Genomic DNA, 25,022 nt, shown 5'->3' with positions numbered 1-25,022 from the left:
AAGAGCGCCACAGGGGAGCACGGGCCAGGCTTACCTTGGGAAAGGCACTGGTTGGCCAAGGCCACCTGACCGGAATGCAGGTAGAGGTTGAGCCGTGTGAAGATTCCCACCAGGGAGGGTATGGTGATGAAGCAGTAGGCGACGCAGGCCTGGAGAGAGGAGAGGGCGCGGTGCGTGACGCTGGCGATGCCACGGGGGCAGGCTTCTCCCCCCAGCCTTGCTCACTTGTGCTCCTCTAGGTAGACACGCTTGTAACAACCAAGGCCCCCGTTCAGAGCCCCAGTTCTGCCCTCCTGCCTCTTGGGTGTCTGACAACTCCGGGGGAGTATGGGGAGGGGAGTGAGGGGTGCGTGACAAGATAAATCCTCACCCGCTGCCAGGGGAGGGAGACTGGTGACACCGCAACCTGCTCAGGGAACATGCAGCAGTGTAAGCCAATGGCTTAAAAACTCCCAGGTGAGCAGAAGGAAGTCGCTAAAAAATAAAGAGCCCAGGCGGGGTGGACCCTGGGGACGGAGGCACCAGGTAAGACACGGGGACTTGGGACGCCTGTATTTCATCGCAGTCATTTCAGCGTGGACTGCATCCCTGAAGAGAGGGACGTGTGCTGCTTTGAGAGACACCTGGGCAGCACGTTCAAGAAGCTGCATGGCTCCCTCCAAACTTGAACATAATTCTGACTGCGGGGGAAACAATGGAACTAAGCCTTCTGGTCACAGCAGAGCACTACATGTGAAATCTCAGAGCAACATACACAACTAGAGGAATATTATAGAACACTAAAGAAATGTAAGAGAGGGCCGGCACCGCGGCTCACTAGGCTAATCCTCCGCCTAGCGGCGCCGGCACACCGGGTTCTAGTCCCGGTTGGGGCGCCGGATTCTGTCCCGGTTGCCCCTCTTCCAGGCCAGCTCTCTGCTGTGGCCTGGGAGTGCAGTGGAGGATGGCCCAGGTGCTTGGGCCCTGCACCCCATGGGAGACCAGGAAAAGCACCTGGCTCCTGGCTCCTGCCATCGGATCAGCGCGGTGCGCTGGCCGCAGCACGCCAGCCGCGGTGGCCATTGGAGGGTGAACGAACAGCAAAGGAAGACCTTTCTCTCTGTCTCTCTCTCTCACTGTCCACTCTGCCTGTCAAAATAAATAAATAAATAAATAAATAAGAAACACCACATTAAAAAAAAAGAAATGTAAGAGAAATATTATAATACAAATAGTGGAGGGCTATTACAACATGTTACAGTAATATATTATGACTGCATTAGAGAACAGTAGAGGTATTGAGCTGCCACACTAAGCTACCTCCCTCCCAACTCCTTCCCCAAACACACCCAAGCTGAGCGACCTCCTCTGAAATGCCTGCGACCAGAAGCTTTCCAGACTTTCTTTTCGGATTTTGCAAGAGCTGCATATACACAAGAAATGGGGGGACAGGACCCACGTCTAAACATAAAATCCATCTGTTTCAGACGCGAGTTAGACATCCAGCCCGAAGCTGATCTTCTATGGTAATTTTAATAATTCTGTGCACGGCCTGAAGTTTCAGAGTGCGGGACTTGCCACCTGCGGCGTCAGGTCAGTGTTCAGCAAGTCTCTGGGTTCCAGACCGCCAGATCAGGGATGCCCAGCCCATGTTAAAACATAGGCCCCTTTGATCATTTCTTTTGGAAATGTTAGGAAAACTGCCCAATCCTCAAAAACCCAGGGAAAAATTAATCCTGAGAGGCCAATGTTACCCTCACCACGACGCACGTGACTTTGTCCAGGAATAGTGAAGCAGTAAACCTGCAAGCCAAACAGCCCCCCAGGGCTCCAAGTCTGAGCGCCCTCGTCCTCCAGACATACCCGCACAAACGCGGCCGTCTTCCGGGAGTGGTTTCCTTTCATCACTTTTCTTGTTTCCATTGCCAGCCGGTTCACACTCTGGATTTGTTTGGGAACAGAGGAGAAACAGTGATGAAACCAGGGGTGACTCGGAGGCACATACGAACACCTGCACAGAGACCGGGGCATGCACTGGGCGCAAGCCCAGGAAACAAGCTCCTTGGGGCCGACGCTGGGCGGCACAGAGCCCTGGGATACCGGAAGGGGTCATCGGGTCCCTTTCGATCTTAGCCTAGGCAAGGATCTCCCAGCGGACACAACAAAAGGCAATAAGTTAATCAGGCCGATCCATCAGTGTTGCGAATGGCCATTCTCCAGTTTAACCACCAGCCAGGGCTCACGGCCTTGATTTCCAGACATCCTACGTGCTAAGTTCAAGGGCTTGGAGACCACAGAGGAAGCTGCAAGTCTGAGAGCACACAGCGCAGCCCAGCTTGTGATACCCCTGATCTGCAGAGCAGCGACAGCGGCCACGTCTCCACTCACGCTCTACAGGGAGGACACCAGGTCACGAGCCTTAAGGAGCTTTCCTGCACATGGGCAGCTGTGTACCATGGCACCCACGGGGCGGCAGCAAACTCACAGGCACCCTGTTTGTAATGAAAGCAGCAATACTTGATGGCGGAAGACCCTGCAAAGCGCTGCTGGGGGGCTTCGCCCCATCCCCTGAGGTCACACGCGTCCAGCAGCTACGGCATCAACAGTGAGTATTAGGCAACAACCAACGTGGGAAAAGTAGCCCAGTGTGGAGCGGAAAATAAAGAGCAGCCTTCAAGCTGATTCTGGGGTTTGAACGGTTGTGCAGTGTCCAACAGGCACACACGTACCTTGTTAGAGAGGAAATTGGTGATTTGTCAGGTAAAACGCTATTCTTGCAGTTGATGTATATTATGCACTTTTCAAATGGTTATCAAGTCGTTAAGGCAACAACACTCGAGTTTTCTGAACCTGCCTCCTTAATAATAAACAGAACTCTCGTTATTTCTTTTGGCATCAGGGTGCCATGAAAAGTTATAAGACGTGAAAGCTGGAACCCAGTAGAGTCTGTGTCTAGCACTGAGAATACGCGAATGCCAGAGAGAAGGGGGTCCAGACAACCACGCACAGACTTCACAGGCGTGGGCCTCACTGACCGTGAGAAGCTACCTCTCGTACCCTGGACAGCAGCAGCAAAGCGGGGCGGGAGGGTCCCGGAGGAAGACCCGGGTGTGGCGCACAGACGATGAGCCAAGAACACGAATGAACGAATGCAAATCCTTACGTGAATCAGCTGCACCAGCACAGGCTCCAGGTTGCAGAACATGGACCTGGACTCCACGTAAAAACTCAGCTGCTGCTCAAAGTCACGGCCAAAGGAGACCTGGAATCAGGGAGAGAGGTGCTGAGGAGCGGGGTCACCTGTGGACGGACACGGATGGAAGAACGGACACACACACACACACACACACACACGGATGTGATACTCCAACCAGAACGGCTTTCCCCTGCTTCAAGTCATGTCTCACAGAAACGTCACCATCAGTGACGTCACCATCCAGTGCTGACTCAGCACTGGACTACACCACATGGGGCTTAAGGGGTAAAACAGAAGCTCAAAATGTGCTAGGGTTTTCCAGGCTTAGCAGGAAACCACTGGAAAGGAAATTATGGGATTCTGTGGGTCAGCAGGGGCCTCTGCATAGAACACAGGCTGGGTTATCGGGAGCCTTCGCCAGAGGGGTTTCCCTAATAACAGCTGTGCCGTTCTACTTCCTAATGGGGGCCCACAGCGGCTTAGTAGTGGCTGCTGGAGCAGCCTCCCCACCGTTAAAAACCCCCAATTCTCCTGTCCTCAGATTTGCGAACAGCGGGCTAGGAGGAGAAACTCCGGCTCCGTCGATCGCTTGCCTGAGCAGGTTTAACTTTGCTACTTCCGCTACAGTTCCCGGGTTTCACGTCTTATTTCCTCACGTTTACTCATGTGACTTCCAGAAAAGCCCCTAACAGGATCAGCTCCACACGGTCAGTAGGCTTTGTAACCCAAGGGCGAGGAAGAGGCACCCGGAAAAGCCACAGGCGCGCTTCCTAACGTGGGAACGCAAAGGCTCATCCCGGTTCGTCGGAATTGGTTGCTCTCTGCAGAGTCTCAGCCAACCCACACAGTCACAGAACTCAGAGCAGGTACTGAAAGGCACTGTTCTGGGACGAGTTGTGACACAGCCCTCGGTGAGTGAACTGAGGAGGAAGAGGACGTGTGGCGGCCTGGCCACCTGCACGGTCCCCATCAGCCACCTCGGGAGCACCTTCCCTCACCCTCAGTGCTGTGACTTCGGCCGCCCCGGGGTGCAGGAGGCTCCCAACTGTGTCTTCCCGGGGAGGCTTGGGCCACAACCCAAGTCAATCCCAAAAGACCTCACACCAGACTTTCTGTCGGGGCCCCCCTGTGGCTGCAGAGCTCGGGGGGATGGGAAGCTGGGGCGCTCCAGGGTGGGGAGGCAGCCTCTCTGAAGGGGAGGCCAACAGAGCAGAGCCCTGAACCAAGAGGGATACAGATGACAGGTCCCAGTGACGTCAGGGAGGGTCCCCCCTCCAGCAGCTCCTCCCCAGAGTTCCATCCCGGGGCTCGGTGTCACAGGAACCCAGAAACCACCCCTCCCTTTTGCGCACACAAGCCAGTTTGTCCTGGCTCTCTGTGCCCCCAGGGGAGTCCTGGCTAATATAAGACATGTTCTAAGCAAACAAGGAGCACACCGTGCCCCCACTCTCACCCGCACAGTGGTAAACAATGACATCACATTCCCAAGTGCGCTGAACCCTCCCCCAATGCTTACCATTTTTATAAATCCATTAATCAAATACGCCAGCATTCTTTTCTCATCCTCGAGAGTGAGTGCACTGAAATCAATAGTTGTACATAATTAACACCGAGGTCAGACAAAACGCCTGCAGAACACGCCCCAAGAGGTCAACGATTTAACAGGTGAGAACACTGTGCACTTTTTGAACTTAAAACACTCCCAACAAGGCTGTGAGTTTTTGTTTTGTGGAAAAATGTAAATGAACATAATGTAGATGACTTTCTTGTCTCCCTCAAAGATGCCACTCTCCAGATAATATTTATTACCAGCAAAACACAAAGTTTAGCTTCTTCATCTTTGGAATCTGGGCAGCAAAAAATAAAAATAAAAATAATTAAAAAAAAAAGGTTGACCATCTCAGTTTCTATTTCGGAGAGATTTCTGTTCAATGTAAAACACCTCCAATGCTCAGCAAGGTGGAAAGAACTTTCTAGTTTCTAGCAAACACTTGCACCCACTACTGAGATCTGAGATCCTGCCATGGCCACTCCACAGCCCTTGCTTTAGCATCTCACTCGCTGGTGCCCCCTCCATCCGCCAATCCATCTTGTCTGGATGCATTTTAAAATCAATCGCTGATCTGAGTCACTTCCACTTACCAGGAAATTTAACACAAAAATCACTAAGAAAATGCCAAGTCTTTATAGTTTTGCATAATACACGGGAAAGCCTATAGATAGTTCTCCACTTTTTTTAAAATTAGGAACCCAGAGAAAAAACAGGATTCATGGTTTCTGTGTGCTGGTTCGTTCTAGTGGAACTGAGTTTTGGCGAAGACTGTGCACACTGTCCCCCCACGAAGCACTGTCCCCTCAGTTCTTGGAAGCAATGATCCCCAGCCTGCTTTGCAGCTATGTGTGGCCCTGTGACAGTTCTGGACTACAGGACATTAATGCAAGCGACATGGGAGCCTTCCAATGCCCACAGGCAGGCTCATGGCTGGGGCTGAGTAGGGCAGCTCCCAGCAGGAACAGAGGCGGCACCCCAAAGGCAGGCAGAGCTGTGGAGAGAAAGAAGCTGGGTCCCAGGACGGTGCTCCGAAGCCCAGAGACCCCTCCGACATCCTGGTCTACCTACTCACACTTTTGCCAAGAAAGAAATAAGCTTTCGATGTAACTTAGGCCAAACACTAATATCTGACAATTATCAAGGCATTTCAAAAAATTTGTAGAAAAACAGAATGAAAAGTTAAGTTCATTTTGGTGCAAAACAATTTTTGAAAAGCAAGCATAGGTTTTCCATAATACGCACTTTTCTACTAACTTTTAAATGAAAACAACTCGGCACAGTTTGCAAAAAAACTTTCAGCACCCAAATAAACGTGTTTTCATTCATCCCTTTTTTCCCCACAAACTTTTTGAAGCGCTCTTGTGCTCTGGGGCCTTTGCTTTCTACCCCTGAATTTGAAATAACAGAGTCCTGGAAATAAAGACGCTAACATGAAGAGGGAAAACAAGAAGAAAAGAAACACAGTTCATCTTGTTGATGGTTTAGTTCCAAGATGGTTTTCTCAATTCTTGTAACATTTTCCGGTAAATAAAGCTGCTGTGTTTAAAAAGTCTCTGGGGACTAGAATTTCAGCCACAAACAAGCAGGCATTGCCTTAAGCACAGCCACATGGAAACAGTTCCACAGCAGAAAGACAGCTGGAGAGTGAGAATCCCACCTCTGACGGAGAGGGAGGCCGTGGACACAGATCTGGGTCTCAATACTCAGAGCACATCGAGTATTTCTTCATGTAAGAAACTCAAGCAGTTCCATCTGAATTCCAAACAACAGGCCAAGAATGCAACACCACGAAAGGGAGTGAGGGCTCCAAGAGCGGCAGGCATTGTTGGTGCAGCAGGGCAAGCTGCCGCCTACGATGCTGGCATCCCATATGAGCAAGGGTTCGAGTCCCAGTTGCCCTACTTTCCATCCAGCTCCCTGTTATGCACCCTGTTAATGCGCCTGGGAAAACCAGTGAAAGATGGCCCAAGTACGTGGGCCCCTGCCATCCATGTGGGAGGCCTGGATGGAGTTCCAGGCTCCAGGCTTTGACTGGCCCAGCCCCAGCTGTTGCAGCCACTGGGGAGCGAACCAGCAGATGGAAGATTTCTCTCACTTGCTCTCTCTGTTCAGCAAATGGATGATCTCTGTTTTTCTCTAACTCTGCCTTTCAAATAAAACACATCGTTTAAAAGAACAACAAAGAGGTCTCCAGGAGACACGGAATCTGAGTTCACTTGGGTGAAATCAGTCTTTCCCCACCCCATCCCGCCCCCGACAGGAATCCCTTTATAAAAACACCTGCCATCTCATTTTCTCATAAAGGTTAACCTCAGCGGCCCTGGTGCGCTGGCCTGGAACGGCCTCGTTAGCAAGAACCTCCGGGGCAGCACTAGGGGAACATCACGCCCAGCGGCCACTCCCCGTGCGCTCTCAGGAGGACGAAGGCTCCCCCTCCCCTGCCCCCGCCGCCACGGTTCAGCGCAAGCTGCCTTACTTCACCGAGTCGTGCATGGTCTTGCAGATGTGCAGGAGGGCATTCAGGATCACGGGGTCCTTGGTGGGCTCCTGCTGGTGCCTAGGAGATGAGAGCAGGTGAGAGCGCTCAGGGAGAGCAAGGAGGGGCGCAGTTCTCACCTAGCGCAGGTATTTGAGAAACAGCAAATCTTGCCACTGGCGTGGCTCACGGCCCAGCTCGCCAGGCAGGGCGAGCGCTCTGCTTTGCTCCTAATTCTTCTCTGAAGAACATCTTTGCTTTTCTACACACACTCTAACCCCTCCCAACTACAAAACCGTGGTCCAACAGCGGCATCTCCCAAGCCGGGCAGAGGACAGATCCGCTTTTTCAAAATTACGCTTCCAGAAACAGAAATAGGGGAGGGTAAGGGTGAGGACCCCTGGGGTACTCGTGAGGTGCGTGTTAGTGACGAGGGCCATCAGAGCACCAAGACCTCATTCATCTACAGCTACGTGCAGTTCTTGGCGCGTGTACTCTACTTCGATAAAACATTAAAAAAATACAATTGTGACAGCACAGCCCGTCGGTACCTGTGGGAAGTGCCAGGGAAAAGTGCTAATTTGCTTTCTCAAATCGTATCAAAAGACAAGGTCTTAACAAACCTGTCTGTTAGTAAGGCAGGTTGATTTGCTCCAAGCGTATTGATTACGAATTAGTTACCATGAAGATTAGGAAGGAATTCATCTTTCAGAGGTAACAAGAATTGCTTTGAGCATTATTCAAACTCCGATTCCCAGCTGACCCACGCGTGCTGAACACTTCAGGCGACTTTCCCTGAAGGTGCAGGGGAAGAAAGTCTCCCTGGGGCGCGGGCGTCACGCCTGCACTCACTTGATAAAGGCCTCCATGATGCACTTGCACACATCCACGCGCACGCTTTCCTTCTGGAACATGTCCAGAAACGGCAGAAACTTTTCCTAAAAACAAAACAAGCACCTGAAGGAAGGAACCCACGGGTCATCTTCCCCTGGGAGACCCAAGCAAAGCGAAAAAACACTGGGGATGTCTTGGAGGTGGGAGAGGACAGGAGCCCACCGGGGATTTATATCCCTGATACTCTTCTTTCTTGCCCTTTTTCTGATTTATTTTATTTGAAAGGCAGAGTTACAGAGAGAAAAGGAAAGACAGAGAGAGAGGTCTTCCACCTGCTGGTTCACTCCTCAAAAGGCTACAATAGCCAGGGCTGGGCCAGGCCGACAACTCAGCACAGACAGACGAGCAGAGATGAGTCAGCACAGAGTGGCCATGAACCTGCCTGGCCCTGCTCTTAGGGACTGTCATCTACGCAGGAGAGTCCACCTCTCCCATCATCAGTTTTCTCATCTGTAGAGTGGGGATAATAAGAACACCTGCCTCCCAGTGGGGGGTGTGAAAAATGGTAAGAGGCGATGCAAAACTCCAGCACAGGGGTGGGCGTTTGGCCGAGCAGTTGAGACGCCACTGGGGTCACCCACATCCCACATCAGAGGGCCTGGGTTAGAGTCCGGCTCTCATCCTGATTCCAGCTTCCTGCTCATGTGCACCCTGGGAGGCAGCAGGTAATGGCTCCAGTGCTTGGGGTCTTGCCACTCACATGGGAGTCTGTGTTCCAGGCTCCTGGCTTTGGCCTGGCCCAGCCCCAGCTGTTGTGGGTATTTGGGAAGTGAACTAGTGGGTAAGAGCGCTCTCCTTTCTCTCTGCCTAGAGGAAGTTCCAGGCTCCTGGCTTCAGCCTGGCCCAGCCCCAGCTGCTACAACCATTCTGGGAGTAAACCAGCAAACACAAGGTCTCTCTCTGCCTCTCTCTGTCAATGCCCTTCAAATAAATAAAATAAGCCTTCAAAAATGTTTTTATTGCATGAAAAAGATCCAACACAATGCTTGAAATATGGTACGTGTTCCATCAATACGAACTTCTAGTGTCACAAAAACAAAACAAAAACCCTAAAACTTACAATCCTCTAAGTACACACAAAAACAACCCAGAAGCAGGAAGCTAAGAAAGGGACAGAAATGTTCCTTCACAGAGAATCCTCAAGCTCCCTGCCTTCCTGGGACACGGCAGTGAACCTGAAAGGACTCTGCCGAACATTCTAGATCTTTGAGGGCACCACAGTAAAGCGCAATTCTGTCCCACGTCAGGACAGCTCCTCGCTTGATTGCAGTTTCCCATCATCGGACTGCTGGATGAAACAAGCAAGCACACGTGCCAGTCAGCTGGGAGGACGGCGAGGACATCCAGTGTGACGGCTGCGTGACGCCCAGCAGGTGCACACACACCCCCCCTTAGTGAGTAATGAGGGAAACAGAACGAGCAGCTTTCTCGCCGTGTTTGTGTGCTGGTGTTCAGTTGCTGCTGAGGCTGTCAGCACACCAGTGTTTAACACTACAGCTGATCCGCTCTAACTGCTTTATGGAAAGAAGCATTGAGCATCTCTGCCGCAGGCCCGGGCTCCAGGAAATGATGACGGAGACATTCAGACACAAATTTCTAAGGACACCTAAGGGAAGCTACTTACCACAGAGAAAAGAACAGAGAAATCCCGGAAGTGAGCAATGACTTTTTTAATTATCGACTGAAGCTGCACAATAAAAGAAAAAAAAATTCATTGAAATGTGGATATTTTAAAAAAAGACAATTTTCACAGTTTGCGATTACAGTTACAGAAAGGCAAGCCCAGAGCATGAGGAATTAAGGCCCTGGTGTAGTTCTGTTTGCCCTCCTGACTCCCTACATCCTGCTGTGCACCCTGAAGAGGCAACCACGCTCAGTGACCTTATCTGGGAAATGGGATCAAAGCAGAACCCCACTCACCAGGCGTCGCAAGGATCAATGGAACGGCCCGTAAGGTGCTGGGTGACAGTGCCTGCCCTTGGAGAGCTCGGGTGACACCAGTGATTGTCACTGTGCCAGCACTGAGCAACCTTATTCTGCAGAAGGCCAAGCGCTCCACAGGCCTCCCCAGTCAGCTGCTGCTGTCACTGGAAGGCAGGGAGGCCGACCTGGAAATGAACTGGCGTGGCTGTGTGCCAAGGAAACCTGATTCTCAAATAAAGGTGGCCAGCTACGCAGGGCCTATGGGCCAATCTTCTGGCACCCGTTCTAGGCCAGCATGGCCTCGTGTTTCCTGACCTGTTCAGTGGAGAGGGTCTGCCAGTGGGATCCAAGGCCATGGCATCACCCTCAGATGAGGGCCCAGCCCGTGAGACCTGCCCCAGGTTAACGCTCGGGTTCTGATGCACACCACTCGCTGCCTGGGAGGCACCAGTCCCAGCCAAAAGCACCAGGGTCTTGGCCTAGGAGAACCAAGCAAGTGTTATTTCTAAACAAAACTTAGAAATAAAGAAAATTTACCGCCAAGTACTTTGTTTATAGTAAAAATATTTTGTTTATGTGGCCAGCGCCGTGGCTCACTAGGCTAATCCTCCACCTTGTGGCGCCGGCACACTGGTTCTAGTCCTGGTCAGGGTGCTGGATTCTGTCACGGTTGCCCCTCTTCCAGGCCAGCTCTCTGCTGTGGCCCGGGAGTGCAGTGGAGGATGGCCCAAGTGCTTGGGCTCTGCACCTGCATGGGAGACCAGGAGAGGCGCCTGGCTCCTGGCTTCGGATCAGCGCAGTGCGCCAGCCACAGCACGCCGGCCGCGGCGGCCATTGGAGGGTGAACCAACAGCAAAAAGGAAGACCTTTCTCTGTGTATGTGTGTGTCTCTCTCTCACTGTCCATTCTGCCTGTCAAAAATTAAAAAAATAAAAAATAAAACAAAATAAAAATATTTTGTTTATGCTAGTTTGAACCAACTAAGTAGCTTAGTAGGTCAGTCAAGTGAAAAACTAAGACAGGACTTCAAACCCTCACAACTGGAGTGGGTATTCCAGGCCGAGGCCAAGGCGTTGCTACGGACAACTACTTCCCACACTGCAGTGCCTGGGTTCAAGTCCTGCCTCTGCCTCCCATCCCGCTTCCTACTGATGCACTTCTGGCTCAAGTACTTTGGTCCCTGACACCCGTGTGGGAGATCCAGATAAAGTTTTGGGTCCTGGATCTGGCATGGCCCAGCCCTGGCTCTTGTGGCCATTTGGGTAGTGAACAAGTAGATGGTAGATCTCCCGGCATCCCATAGAAGTGCCCGTTGGTATCCCACTGCTCCACTCCCAGCCCAGCCTCCCTGCTCATGGCCTGGGAAAAGTAGCAAAGGATGGCCCATGTGTTTGGGCCCTTGCCACCATGTGTGAGACCTGGAAGAAGCTCCTGGCTCCTGGCTCTGGCCTGGGCCTAGGCCTGGCCATTGTAGCCACCTGGGGAATGAGCCAGTGAATGGCAGATCTCTCCATCTCTCCCTTTAACTCTTAAGTAAATATATAAATCTTTAGAAACAAACACAAATAAATGGTGTCTACTAAATTCTAAGGCTAATCGATTTCCACGTGAAGTCTGGACAAATCCGTGAGGTCTGAACTGCCCCCTTCCACGCTGTGTTCAGACAATGGTATTTGTCTGCGTTGTACCAGATGCTGTGCACAAACATGCCCTGTCTTTATCATGTCGAGAAACACGCCAGGGTGGGGCTGGCCTTGTGCGTAGGTTGAGCACTGACTATGATGCCAGCATCCTATTTGCGTGCCAGTGTCAATCTTGGCTGCCCGATTTCTGATCCAGCTTCCTGCACGTGCACCTGGGAAAGCAGTGGGAGATGGCCCAAATACCTAGGCCCCTGTACCCACGTGGGAGACCTGGATGGAGTCCCAGGCCCTTGGATCCCACCTAGCCCATCCCTGGCCATTGCAGCCCATTTTGGGAGTAAACTAACAAATTTAAGTTCTGTCTTTCCCTCCCACCTCCTTAACTCTGCCCTTCAAATAAATATTTTTTTTTAAAAGAAAAATATCAGGGAGTCAGTGTGGCTCAATAAACTGAAATAATGAACCAACTCAGCTGGCAAATGGTGAAAAATTCTTAAATTACCCAAATGTAAAAATCCAAAAATCCCTACAAGAATATGCCACTTGTGGCCTTATACTAAGTAAACATCCAAAATCAATCGCAGGTACTAGCACCAGAGTATCATGCTATTAAATGGAAAGGAAGATTTTTCATTAGGCCGAGCTACTGCGCAGTAAGGGAGCCCAAGCTGCCTTCTAAAATCTCTGCCCGAATGGACAGTCAAGTGACCAAGCCGGAATGTGGGCTGCGGGGTACCCAGCAGAGACATCTTCCTGTTGAAGTCCCCGAAGTGGATGGAGGAACCGTGGGGAGGGAGGAGGACGTCCATGAGCTCCTGGGGCACCACAAGGCAACACGAAGAAAGCGACTCACTCAGATGAGTTGGAGAAAACCGCCACCGTGCACGTGTGTCCACAGGTGCACAACGATGCTGACGCAGCCAACGTGGCAAAGTTAACAGTCAATGCACTGACGTGGCACACATGGTGACAGTGAACGCGCTAAGGAGAGACAGGGTTCTCTCTGCTAGTCTTTCAACCTTCCGAAAAAAAGTTAATTGAAAAACACAGATCCCTCCCTCCCTCACCAGCAACAGCCACGACAATGCTTACCCGCCACTGGCCACATGCCCAGCACCTGTCTCAGGGATCCCTCACCACCACCTTTCAGGGTTGGCCTCCTACTGCTCCCATCTCACAGGGGAGAAAACTGACATCCGGCAAGATCACATAACCGACCAGAGGGCCCACAGCAAGGGTACGGCAGAGCTGGGACTCAAATACGAGCGGATATGGCTGCACAGCCCGGCCCAGAGCTGCGAGAGGGGAGCGCCTCACCTGAGGGTAGGCATCTTCGAAGGCGCGGTCTGGGGTCATGTGCTTGATGGCGTCCGCCAGAACAGTGTTCACCTCTCGTTTCTGGTGGGGAAGAGGCACCGAGTTAGACATGGAAGGGACTGACAGGTTGCGAATGCGGCACGCATCTGCCAGGAACGGTTTAGGGCGTTCTGCTGAAGATAAAAACAGAGGGGCCGCCTCACCGGCCACCCGGCCCAGTCCCGCAGTCCTACAGACGGCTGTGTCTGCAGCAAGTGCTCTCCTTGAGCTGTGTCCTTTCTCCGGCCAGTCCCAGCGCCCTGCTCAGGCACCTGCAGGGAGCACGCGGTGAGGCATTGTGGGAAGGGCGGGGAACTAGCCGATGAGCCAAGCCTTGTCACTCACGCCTTGTCCGTGGCTGTTTTAGTGCTACACTGGCAGAGGTGAATAAAGGCTCAAACACTGGCCGCCTCCAACGAAAGTGTGCTGCCCTCTGGTCTACACACGGGGAACAGGACAGCCACCAGGCAAGGCTGCCGTGAGGGGAGGTGGCTTCTAGGGAAGGCAGCACACGGCGGGCGTTATCTGAACAGCTGGCATTAGCTCACTCACCCAGTTTACGCTCACCAAACTCCCCAACACAGTACTATCCCCACTCCACAGGTGAGGAAAGGAAGGCTGGGAGAAGCTCAGAGATTCAGCCATGGCTTGGGATCCCCACACCCAGAATCAGAGTGCCAGTTCCAGTCCTGGCCACTCCACGCTTCCAATCCAGTTCCCTTCTAATGCACCTTGGAGCTGGCAGATGACGGCCAAAGCACTTGGGTTCCTGCCACCCAGGCAGGATACCTGGGTGGAGTTCCTGGCTCCTGGTTTCACTCTGTCTAGACTAACCCTGTCTGTTGGGGGCATTTGGGGAGTGAATCAGCAGATGGAAGATCTCTCTCCCCCTCCTTCTCTGTTACTCTGCCTTTCAGCTTTAAAAAAAAAAAAAAAAATCTAGCAACAGGACTAAAGTACCCAAGGCTCCCTGGAGATAGCAGATTCCAAATCTGGGATAGGAAATATGCAAAGGAGAGCAAGCAAGGAAGGCATAAAAGAATGTTATCCAAAGCAAGTCAGAAAAACCCAGAAGCCAGCCTGAACAGGCAGCCCCCGGACAGCAGAGGCAGGACTGAGCGTCGGGAAGAATCAGGCACTTGCGATAGACCAAAATCTACCAACTGTCTTTATGGCCCTGAGTTCCTGAAGACACAAACAGTTACTGGGCACCCCTGGGGACACTGAGGACCGAGTCCTATTCTGAAAACTGGCCAATGAGAGGGAGCAAACCAAGCACCAGTCCTGTGCTTCAGGCTAACCAAACACCCGACCAAAGGAAGTCTCCCCTCACACAAGCTCTCCAGCTGGCACATAAAGGAGAAAGGATAAGCTCCACACAGCACCATCTTGCAACCCAATTGCTACTTAAAGCAACTGTTATCCTATGAGTCTGCTGTGTGACTGCTTCCCATGTTGGAATATTCTTTAATTCTATCTGTTATTATTACCAGACACTTGATCCTACTTATATGATATTTATATTTAACACTTAATTAACGCTTAATCCTATTTAACACTTAATCCTATCTATATGTTCACTTTAACACTTACTATGATCACTTTAACAATTAAGATGGGATTTTTACCAAGTTGAGTGGGATTTGGAGTCCCATGACAAGTTCTTAAACTGTACCCTTAGAAGTAAGTCCGTAGGAATGTATGCAGAACTATGCAGCTTTACAGTTACAAACTTACTCCTCCCTAGTTCCCACTCTTACTTTTTACTGAGATCTATTTTCAACTGACTTTATACATATACGATTAACTCAATATTAAGTAAAGAATACAACAAATAGTATGAAGAAAAAAACTCAATTGTTCCTTGACCGTCAAGACAAGGGCAGCTCAAGTCATCCCTTCTCCAGTGTCCATTTCACTTCTACAGATTTCCTTTTAGGTGCTCTATGAGTTCTCACAGATTAGGGGAAACAAAAGGTGTTTGCCCCTTTGGGACTTGCATATTTCACTAAGTATGATGTCTTCCAGATTCATCCATTTTGTTGTAAATGACTGGACTTCATTTTTTTTTTTTACTGCTATGTAGTATTCCATAGTGTACATACCCCATTAATTTCTTTGTCCAATCTTCAGTTGATGGGCCTTTACGCTAATTCCATGTCTTAGCTACAGAAATGTAATTCTTAGTTCTGGAGGATGGGAGCCTAAGACCAAGGCACTGGCAGACTCAGTGTGGCAAGGCTCTGTTCCTCACAGACAGAAGCTTTTCACATGGAGGCAGGGACCGGCAGGTTCCTGGGGGCCCCTTTTATAAATCTCACACCTGACCTAATCCCCTCTCAAAAGGCCCACCTCTCTCTTTTTTTTTTTTTTTTTTTTTTTTTTATTTGAAAGAGTTATAGAGGGAAGGAAGGACAAAGAGAGAGAGCTTTTTCTACCTGCTAGTTCACGCCCCAAATGGCCATAATGGTCAGCGCTGGGCCAGACAGAAACCAGGAGCCTGAAATGCCAACTGGGTCTCCCCTGTAGGTGGGAGGGGCCCAAATACTTGGGCCCCCTTCTGCTGCCTTCCCAGGAACGTTAGCAGGGAGCTGGATTGGAAGTGGAACACCCAGGATTGGAACCAGTGCTCACATGGGATTCTGGCATTGCAGGTGGTGTCTTAACCCGCTGTGCTACACCACTGGCCCCAGGGTCTACTACTTAACATCCTCACTTTGGGAAATAGGTTTCAACACAGAAAGGTGAGGGGTTGGGGCCGGCACTGTGGCGTAGTGGGTAAAGCCGCCACCTGTAGTGCAGGCATCCTATATGGATGGGCACCTGTTCAAGTCCCGGCTGCTCCACTTCTGATCCAGCTCTCTGCTGTGGCCTGGGAAAGCAGAAGATGGCCCAAGTCCTTGGGCACCTGCGCCCATGTGGGAGACCCAGAAGAAACTCCTGGGTCCTGGCTTCAGATCAGCTCAGCTCTGGCCGTTTGTTGCGGCCAACTGAGGAGTGAGCCACTGGATAGAAGACCTCTTTCTCCCCCTCTCTATTAGTCTCTGCCAGAATTGAGAGGGGTAGCAAACATTCAGACCATAGCACTTCTCAACTTCAATTTTTAAAAGTGGATTTGGCAGTAAGATTTAAACCCATTTCTACCTGTTCTAAAAGTCCCTGCCCTTTAACAAGCCCCGGGCTCTCCAAACCGTTTTTAGTATGCACCTAAGGAAAGAAGCATGGGGAAAAATTCTATACAAGTCAAACGTGTTTGCGTAACGCCACTTACTGGACCACCTTGTGGGGAAAAAATCACAACGTGCTTTTGCATCAGCTAAGGTGTCCTGGGGGGAAAAACGTGCCTAACTTTGCATAATGCAGGGATTCACAAATTTAACACGCCAGCACAGAGCACTTCTTACACTGCCCCATCGTCTTTTGTTACAAAGAATGCCACTTTTAAGAAATTATAAGAACAATTACTACGGTAAAATGCCTGTCTGCCCAGGACTCATCTGCTATCATAAACATGAAAAACGCCGATTCTCTCAGCCACCACGCCACAGGCGCGCTTACCGTGAAATGCTTGCACGTGTACTCCACCCACACCTCGGCACAATTGACGTAGTCCTGCGGAGAGAAGAGGGAGACGTCCTCACGGTGAGCGCAACGCGGCTGACCACGCAGCAGAAGCTCACGTCCAACCCCGAGCCCCTTCAAGGGCTTTGGCTATCAGCTCTCAATTGACAATGACAATGACCAGTCGAGTCAGGCTACTCGCCCAGGAAAAGACTCGGTCAGGGGAAATGGTCAAGGTCAACAGTTCTGACGTTTCACAACGAAGACAGAAGGGAGAGACGAGAACAGCGGCAAGTGTCCCCTCATCCAGGGCTTTTCTTCCCATGGTTTGTTACCTGCTGTCCACCGCAGTCCAAAAATAAGTCATGGAAGATCCCAGAACCAATTCAGAGGCTTTGAGTAGCTCACGTCTCAAGGTCTAACTGCAATGTTAGGGGACACGCAAGGAGGTGGCTGTGCAGGTGAACGTGGCCATGTTGAAGCCGGGGAGCAGAGGGGCCGGGGCCCAGAGGTTCATCATTTGCAGATCCTGAATAAGCAGGGGGTTTTCTGACCACCAGAAACTGTGCAATGGGTATTTACGGTGCACGGCATACTTTTTAGACACACGTATAGTCTGAGGAACAGCTAAATGGAGGTAAGTACTCAATGCGTGCACTGCTTCATATACACATCACCTTTTGTGGTACCAACAGTTAAGATCTAACTTCTCGGTGACTTCAAGTACACCATACACTGATTTTGACTACAGTCACCAGGCAGTACAACCAGTCTCGCACACGTCTGAACAGGCTGCTACAGTCAGTCAATCAGTGTTAGGTCAACAGAGCTGGGGAACATGCAGCCCACAGGCCTTGTAAGGCATGAAGCCATTTGGTCGGGTCCTTCCACAGCAACCACAGGCGGCATTCGATTCAGTACATCGATAGGAGGCTAATTTTTAAGCCGATAATCGTGTATGGCCTGCGGATGATGTCATAAGTAGCCAAGGGCCCTTGGCAGAAAAAAAAGTTCCCCACTCCTGGATTAAACAGTTTACCGGTGTCTCCCTGTGTGACTCTGGGAGTCATTTCTAGTTTCCTAAGTGACAGCAAGGGAAGGTACCAGGTGCTCGCCTGCCTGCGATGCCTCCAACGGTGCTGGTAGCAGGGTGTGGGGACAGTTGCTCAGACCGCCGGCCTTCCTGACCAGCCACTGCATTGGTTGCTGGAAATTGCCTAAAAGGATGAGTGGACACAAAAGCCACACTTGCAGCACGACGGCCACCACCACACGCGCCACAGTCACTGGTGTGAGACCGGCTCCGGGGCCACCTGCAGTGCAGGGCCAGGGAGGCCGGGGGACTCCACGCAAGGCCTGGAGCCTGGAGTTCCTCTTGCTCTCTACTTGCTCAATGGCTGACCTGGAAGTTAGGAATACTCTACTAAAACGGGAACTTTCGAGCCCAAAACCCTACAGGGGATCCAGATCCTCTCCGTCATAGGTCTTTCAAAGCTTCCCGTATTTGTCATCTTGTTCTGAGTGCATTTGAGGCCTCAAGAATGAGACACAATTAGGATAGAAAAATCAAAGGCCTTTAAGGCTAGCAGTGCTCTGTCACAGGTTAATAAACAGTACAGGGAACAGAAGCAGCTTTCTTTTTTCAAAAGAAATTCTTTAACAAAGGAGGATGACTGCGTGATTGCACAGAAAGCCGTCAGCCTGGGGTGCAAGCGGCCACCCACCTGTGGATTCCTCAGCTTCGTGATAACCTTCCAAGCTTCATTGAGAATCTGAAGACGATCATTCTCGGGAGGATCTGCCAAGGCCAAGTTTAACCCCAGGGAGCGAAAAAGGAGGTGCTGAGAAAAATACCAAGCCACCGCGTTACTGGGGATTTTAAAATCAAAGTACCTGGAGGCTCAGAGAGGGAAAGAGCAGCAGCTGCGCACATCTCAGGTTTCTCCTCCAATGACCACCTGCTCAAGGTCAAGCACGGACCGACCCGCCTCACTCCTAGCAGCTCAAGGGAGGGAACAGGCTCCACGTGCTGGCCTAACTCGTGGGCCACAATATCCCAATATTCCACCACAGAAGGCATTTCGTACGTAAGCACAGGGAGCAGATGTATTTGTCAAGACTTAAGACCAAAGTGTGTGCGCCACGGTGAGCGAGTCTGGGGATCGAGGACTCACAGCAATGTCAGGGCGTCTAACCTTCCCAGCCCCTCACCTCTCTCCCCGGGCGTCTGTCACACACACAGCCTGCGCTCGGGTCCCTGCTGGCCCTCGCTGAACCCCCCCCCCGGACGCTGCCCCCCCCCCCCCCCGACAGCTGCCAGGCAGAGACTGCCGATTGTCCTCCTGCCGCGGCTGAACCAGGACCCACCTTGGGGAAGCCAGACTCGTCACATTCTTTGATCATGCCGATGAAGTCCATAGCCCGCGTGGCAATGAACTCGGCCCTGAAGGCGGACATCACGGAGTTCAGCAGCAAGGCACTGCGAGACACAAGCGCCCACGTCAGCGGAGCGACCCCCGCATGAAGGCTCTTCATGTGCTTTAAATTTATACATATATATAAAAAAAATTTAGATCTTGGGATGAAAAGCAGACTTTAAATAGTGAAGTTTAACAAAAACAAAAAAGCCAAGTAAAAGGGCAACCTCCAGAGAGTAACACAGTGTGATGCATGTACTTGGCATTTGATAATTAGTGAATTAACTGGATGAGTTAATTCACTAATTCAGGTAAACCCACAAGGGAAGCCAAGCAAGCTTTTCAGTGTGCTGGTGCACCAACAATACTAGGCACGAGGACCCACACCACCACCACCACACACCCCTCTCTCTTAGGGTGGCACCAGGGACCCAGTGGTGAACACAAGTTCTACCATCACCAGGGGCGCAGAGGGGACCTCCCTTGCCTGGAGACAGGATGGCCAGGTTCATCCCAGCCCTGTCTGACCACAGCACCACGGGGAGAAAACTATTATTAGCCCCATTTTAGAAGACACCAAGGCATGGAGGGATCAAGTAAGCGGGCCACAGTCACAAAGCCACGACCACAGGGAGCTTAGGTCTGAGGCCAGGAAACTGAACCCCAGCTTTGGAAATCTCTGCACTATTTATCACCCCTCTGTCAGCTCTCAGGGGAGCAGGCTGACCTCCAACAAGCAACCAAGCCCATTTTCAAGTTCAGACTCTGTGACTCTTCAGATACTCACTTATTTCCTAGTTTCTTACATCTCTCCATCATCTCGGTCAGCAGGGCCTAAGAAATTAATGAAAAATTCATGAGATTACAGGATCTAAAGCAGTATCTCCAAGACACTCCCAAAGGAAAACTCTAGAATCAAATGTGGCCAGAGACCCATTTACCTAAGGCCTAGTGCCTGACAGGGAGAGGGAGGGAAAAAAATTTACCTTCAAGGCATCAGTGTCATGGCTAGGACCTGGGTCCCTGGCATCAGGCACCCGTGGGCTCCACTCCAGCCTCACCTACTACCAACAGCAAGGCCATGGCCAAGTCGCCAACTCTGTGAAGCCTGGAAGTCCCTTTGCTCCGTGCCTCCCCCCCCCCCCCCCAGCTCATAGCCCAAGCACGAAGCCCCACTTAGTGCCTGAGTCATGGGGACAAGCACACCGCACTCGCCGTCTCCCCATGGCGATCGCTGATCAGGCAGGCGTTTTACTCTCCCATTTCACAGATGAGAAGATGAGGCCCAGAGCAGCCATGTGCTCAGCACCCAAGGGCACGCACTGAGCAACACAGCCAGGGCAGAACCCAGGCAGCCTGGCACCTGCGGCCCGTGCTCTTATCTCCAATTTCCTCTCCACCTCATTTGCGGCACATTTTCCCTGCCAAAGGAAGTGAAAGTCTCGCTCACTGGGACACTGCTGATGGCTTTAGAGCTATCTTAAGACAACTGAACATCTTCCAAAGAGCTCCTGGTTTAAAAAAAAAAAAAAATCAATGGGAGTATCCTCTAGGGAAAGCTGTGAGCGCTGAGGTAAGGTCAACCCTAAGACAACAGCGCCAGCCACGGCAGCCTGCACACCAAGCGCGCCCCGGGCCCAGATGCCCTGGGAGACCCCCGGTGACAGCATTCCCATTATGCAGATGAGGAAGTCAAGCAAAGACTGCTGAAGCCACTTCCCAGCAAGTGGCAGGGGGGAGACCTGTGTCTAAAAAGTGTGCCCTCCCCCTGCTGCGACCCTGGGTCACAGGTGGGGCTGGGTAATTCGGCCGAGAGCTGACTGTGGAGACGTAGTCAACACCCCCATCCTGGAACTCTGGTTTTATCCAGGCTTCTGTGTCTGCCCCACATAAATCAGGCGGGGTCCTGTTCCAGGCTGAACTCCCAAAGTGACTGCATCTGGGTCCAGGGCCTTTAAGGAAGTATTAGGGTTAAATGAGATCTTAACGGTGGAGTCCTGATCCAATAGGAAGGGCTGTGTTCTCCCCCAGAAGGGGAGGAGCCAGCAGGATGCCATACCCAAGGGAAAGGCCAGGTGAGGTTCCAGTGAGAAGGCGGCCATCTGCACATAGTCCTCGGGAACAGCCCTGCCTGCACCTTGACCTTGGGCTTCAGCCTCCAGAACTGAGAGCTAATAAAGGGCTGTTAGTAAGACCCCAGCCTGAGCAGACTAACACAGGGCCAACGCAGCCAGGGTGGTCGTGCTGCCCCAGCCAGTGGCAGGTGCAGACCTGGGCACATGCCCCACTTCTAGCTGCTGAGCAGGGATGCGAAGTCTTCTGGGGACTCTGAGGAAAGGTGTCCCTGTCGGTAACTGAAGATTCCCTGTCTTTCTGCCTCTGGATAGGTCACATTCGGATGTGATGCCTGGAGTGGCAGCAGTCACCTTGTTACCAGCTACAGAGAGGCAGGCTGCCTAGCCCGGAGCTTTTATCTTTGGCCTTTGGGGTCAGACCTGTCCTGGAAGAGGACACACTGAATTGTATGTGCAGGCTGTGGTCAGAAACATCTCAGCTGATATAAAATTGATGATGTCACCAATGGCTTCCCTGACCCACTCCCAGTGCATTTATAGAAAAGCCATCCTTGAAGACCAATCCAAAGAGGTTTCTGGAAGAGTCTGGGCAAGGGCAAAAGCCATTCAGAGTGACGACCACACTGATGCTCCCCAATGCATACAACCATTCAGCCCTACCCAAGGAGTAACCATAACAGTGCCCCCCTCCCCACCCCGCCTCCACTGCCTCAGTCATGGTTTCACGTTCTGCGGCTACCGTTACCCACAACCAGCAAGAGGGCGAATACAGCAGCCTAAGGGATTCTGAGAGACAGAGGGACCAGGTCCATGTGACTTTTATGACAGTCAGTTGTTAGAACTGTCCTGTTCCTAATCATGGTTGCTGGCCTCTTACCAAGCCTAATGTACACATTTCTCTTAGGTGCGAGGTACAGGCAAAGACCCGGCACATAAAGCGTTTGGTACCCTCTGCAGTTTCAGGAATCTACGGGGTGTCTTGCAACACGGCCCTGCAGAGAACAGGGGACCACTGAATATGGGCAACACAGCAGTGAGCAAAACAGAGCCCCGTGTCCTCATGGGGCTTCCTTCTCATACACACGCATGCGTGCACACGCACACACGTGCATAGAGAAGGTGAACTAGGACAAAGGCCAACATGTCAGTGGGATTCTGGCCATAAAGACCAGATCAGCGCTCAGAATGTTGTCCTCTTCACAAAAGAGGAATGCATTAAAAATGCGTACAAGGATATACCTTGATAAACAACAGAGGGGACAGGAAGAGACATGCGTGGCCGGGGGCCTGGCGGGTCTGGGGGAGGCGATTCCCCCTTTTGGGCTTCTTCCGAGGCAGGTGTTCACTGTGGGTGCCCGTCTGTGTGAGGATTTGTCACTGGGGCTCTTGCTCCAACATTCCACTTAGATAACACTTCACTGCTCTTACAACTATAAAAATGAGAAGTGGCTACAGGCAGAAGTTTAACACTGGCACGCACCAAGAAAAATGACTGCACCCCCTCCCAACACCCCCTTCCCAGGGACGCCGCTGGGTGCTTGTTCCCAGGGTCAACATTGAGTGCTTACTCTGCTAGAACTCGGTCTCTGCCCGATGAATGCCAGCTGTCATGCAAGCCTGCCTTTGGGTTTCACAAAACTGGAATCATCGCATCCACGCGAGAACCTAGGATGGCCCCACTCTTCCCAGGGTAATCAGTTGAGACAAATCCACCTCTGTCTTTAATGGAATCTATATCATGGCTAGACACTGTTCAACAAGAACAGAGAGGTCCAGCCTACCCAACATCCAGCTTCCACCAGTGGTCACTTTTTAAAGTTTTATTTATTTGAAAGGCAGAGAAAGCAAGCTTTCATCCACTGGTTCCCTCCCCAAACGCCTCCAACAGCTGTGACTATTGTCAGGCTAAGCCAGGAGCTGGGTCTCAGTCCAGGTCTCCCACACGGGTGGCAGGGACCCAAGTCCTTGAACCATCACACACACCCCCACTTAGAGTGTACAGCAGCAGAGATCAGGAGCAGAGTGGGAACTTGAACCCACGTACTCTGATACAGGATGCAGGTGCACCCAATACCCATCCCTACTGGCAACATCCTACACGGCACTACCAAAGCCAGGACCCTGAACCAGACTATGTCAGCAGGTCTTATACCATTATTGTCTTGTTTTGTTTCTGGTGGGGAAGGGTATGTCTCTGGCCTCACTTTATGACCCTGTACGCATTTATATAGGTTTATGCAACCATCAGCATATTTAAAGGATGGATTGTTAAGGTTATTTCCAGGTTAGGGTTATTCCAGGTTATTTTTTTTTCACTTCAAAAGCACACAGAAAGAGAAGTCAGACGAAGGCTGCATTCCTGTTTTCTAAACCAAAATGAACTCGTCTGTCGTTCAGAGTGCTCCCCAACTTGTGCCTGTGCTCTGTCACCTCCCAGAGATTACAAACACACTTCACATGAAAGCCAAGTGTCACTCATGCCATTTCTTCCTTCTTATTTCTCTAAAGGAAGCAGGACTGTAAAGGGTAAGCAACATCATCAGCTAACTTTTTATTTTCATTTTATTTGAAAGGCAGAGAAAAAGAGAGCCAGAGACAGAGAGAAACAGCTGGAAAGAGACCTTCATCTCCCACCAACTGGCTGGTTCCTCAAATGCCTGCAACAGCCAGGGCTGGGCCAGGTCTCCTGCAGCGGAGGCAGAAGCCCAAGCACTCGGGCCATCCTCCACTGCCTTCCCGGGCCACAGCAGAGAGCTGGACTGGAAGAGGAGCAACCGGGACTAGAACCCGGCGCCCACATGGGATGCCAGCGCCGCAGGCAGAGGATTAACCAAGTGAGCCATGGCACCGGCCCCTAAACCAAGATTAACTCGTACATAGCTCAGCCTGGTCAGATTTCTACTTGGGCTTTTATTCAGTAATGCCAGTGTTTACAAACACTGCTTCATAAGAGAATAAAATGATATGCATATTATATTTTCCTTATTTTTCCTCTTCATGTTTCCAAATGAAGCAGAACTACAAAGGGTGAGCAGAATCAGGAACAAAATTTTTTTTTTCCATTCTACTAGAAAGCCAGAGAGAAACACCCATAAAGACCTCTTCCATCTGCTGGCTCCCTCCTCAAACACCCGCAGCAGTCAGGGCTGGGCCAGCCTGAAGCCAGGAGCCTGGAAGTCACGTCAGGGCCTGCTGCTGCCTCCCTCGGTACGCCAGCAGAAGGCTGGAACAGGAAGCAGAGAAGCCAGCACTCAAACCAGGCACTCCCATAGGGCATGCGGTGTCCCATGGGCCGTCTTAACCACTGTGCCAAACACCTGCCCCCAAAAACTAACCTTTCCCACACCCACAGCTAATATGCTCAAGTCTCAAAGAACTATTTCAGTGTGAAAAAAAAGAATCCCACACCCAACGCATTAAAAAAAAAAAAAAAAAGACATTTTGGGGCAGGCACTGTGGCACAGGTTAAGCCGCTGCCTGCAGTGCCAGCATCCCATAGGAGCACCAGTTTGAGTCCCAGAAGCTTACTTCTGAGGGGGAGGGGGAGGGGGGGAGAAGCAAGGGGGAGGGGCGAGGGGAGGAGGGGAAGGGGGAAGAGGGAGAGGGGGTGCTTGGGCTCCTGCACCCAAGTGGGAGACCTGGATGGAGCTCCTGGCTTCAGCCTGTCCCAGCCCTGCCCTGGCTGCTGTGGCTATTTGGGGAGTGAACCAGGAGACGGAAGATTCTCTCTCTCTGCCTCTCTAATTCTGCCTTTCGAGTAAATATTAAAATAAAAAAGAGGACATTTTAACTATTTCCTCATATTTCTTGTCCACTGGGAATTTTTTCCTAACCTGATAGAAATAACAGAACCATATGCTTAAGGGGAATTTAAGCATTTGCACTATTAGCCTAACCACGTTTTTCAAATGTTTAAAGTACAATTTGCAGCGTGGCCACTGAAGTGATAG

At 51.3% G+C, this 25,022-nt stretch overlaps 1 protein-coding gene across 2 annotated transcripts in view; it reads right to left on the bottom strand.

Moving 5' to 3' along the window:
- Nucleotides 1-25,022, bottom strand: part of VPS35L (VPS35 endosomal protein sorting factor like) — a 93,103-nt gene that overhangs the window by 30,669 nt on the left and 37,412 nt on the right. For both annotated transcript variants that reach the window (XM_070064787.2, XM_002711807.6), the window contains 12 exons: nucleotides 19,785-19,831; nucleotides 18,948-19,059; nucleotides 18,305-18,421; nucleotides 16,578-16,631; nucleotides 12,981-13,061; nucleotides 9,722-9,784; nucleotides 8,056-8,141; nucleotides 7,204-7,284; nucleotides 4,692-4,755; nucleotides 3,143-3,241; nucleotides 1,843-1,920; nucleotides 35-149 (listed from right to left, as the gene is read on the bottom strand). In XM_070064787.2, coding sequence (XP_069920888.1) covers nucleotides 35-149; nucleotides 1,843-1,920; nucleotides 3,143-3,241; nucleotides 4,692-4,755; nucleotides 7,204-7,284; nucleotides 8,056-8,141; nucleotides 9,722-9,784; nucleotides 12,981-13,061; nucleotides 16,578-16,631; nucleotides 18,305-18,421; nucleotides 18,948-19,059; nucleotides 19,785-19,831 — 997 coding nt within the window. The remainder of the gene's footprint in view (nucleotides 1-34; nucleotides 150-1,842; nucleotides 1,921-3,142; nucleotides 3,242-4,691; nucleotides 4,756-7,203; nucleotides 7,285-8,055; nucleotides 8,142-9,721; nucleotides 9,785-12,980; nucleotides 13,062-16,577; nucleotides 16,632-18,304; nucleotides 18,422-18,947; nucleotides 19,060-19,784; nucleotides 19,832-25,022) is intronic.

The sequence above is a fragment of the Oryctolagus cuniculus genome, chromosome 19 (assembly GCF_051225735.1).
Source record: "Oryctolagus cuniculus isolate XC-2025 breed Fujian yellow rabbit chromosome 19, ASM5122573v1, whole genome shotgun sequence".
Taxonomy (NCBI): domain Eukaryota; kingdom Metazoa; phylum Chordata; class Mammalia; order Lagomorpha; family Leporidae; genus Oryctolagus; species Oryctolagus cuniculus.
Note: the sequence above shows the minus strand (reverse complement) of the source record. Positions and strands in the feature narration are given on the sequence as shown.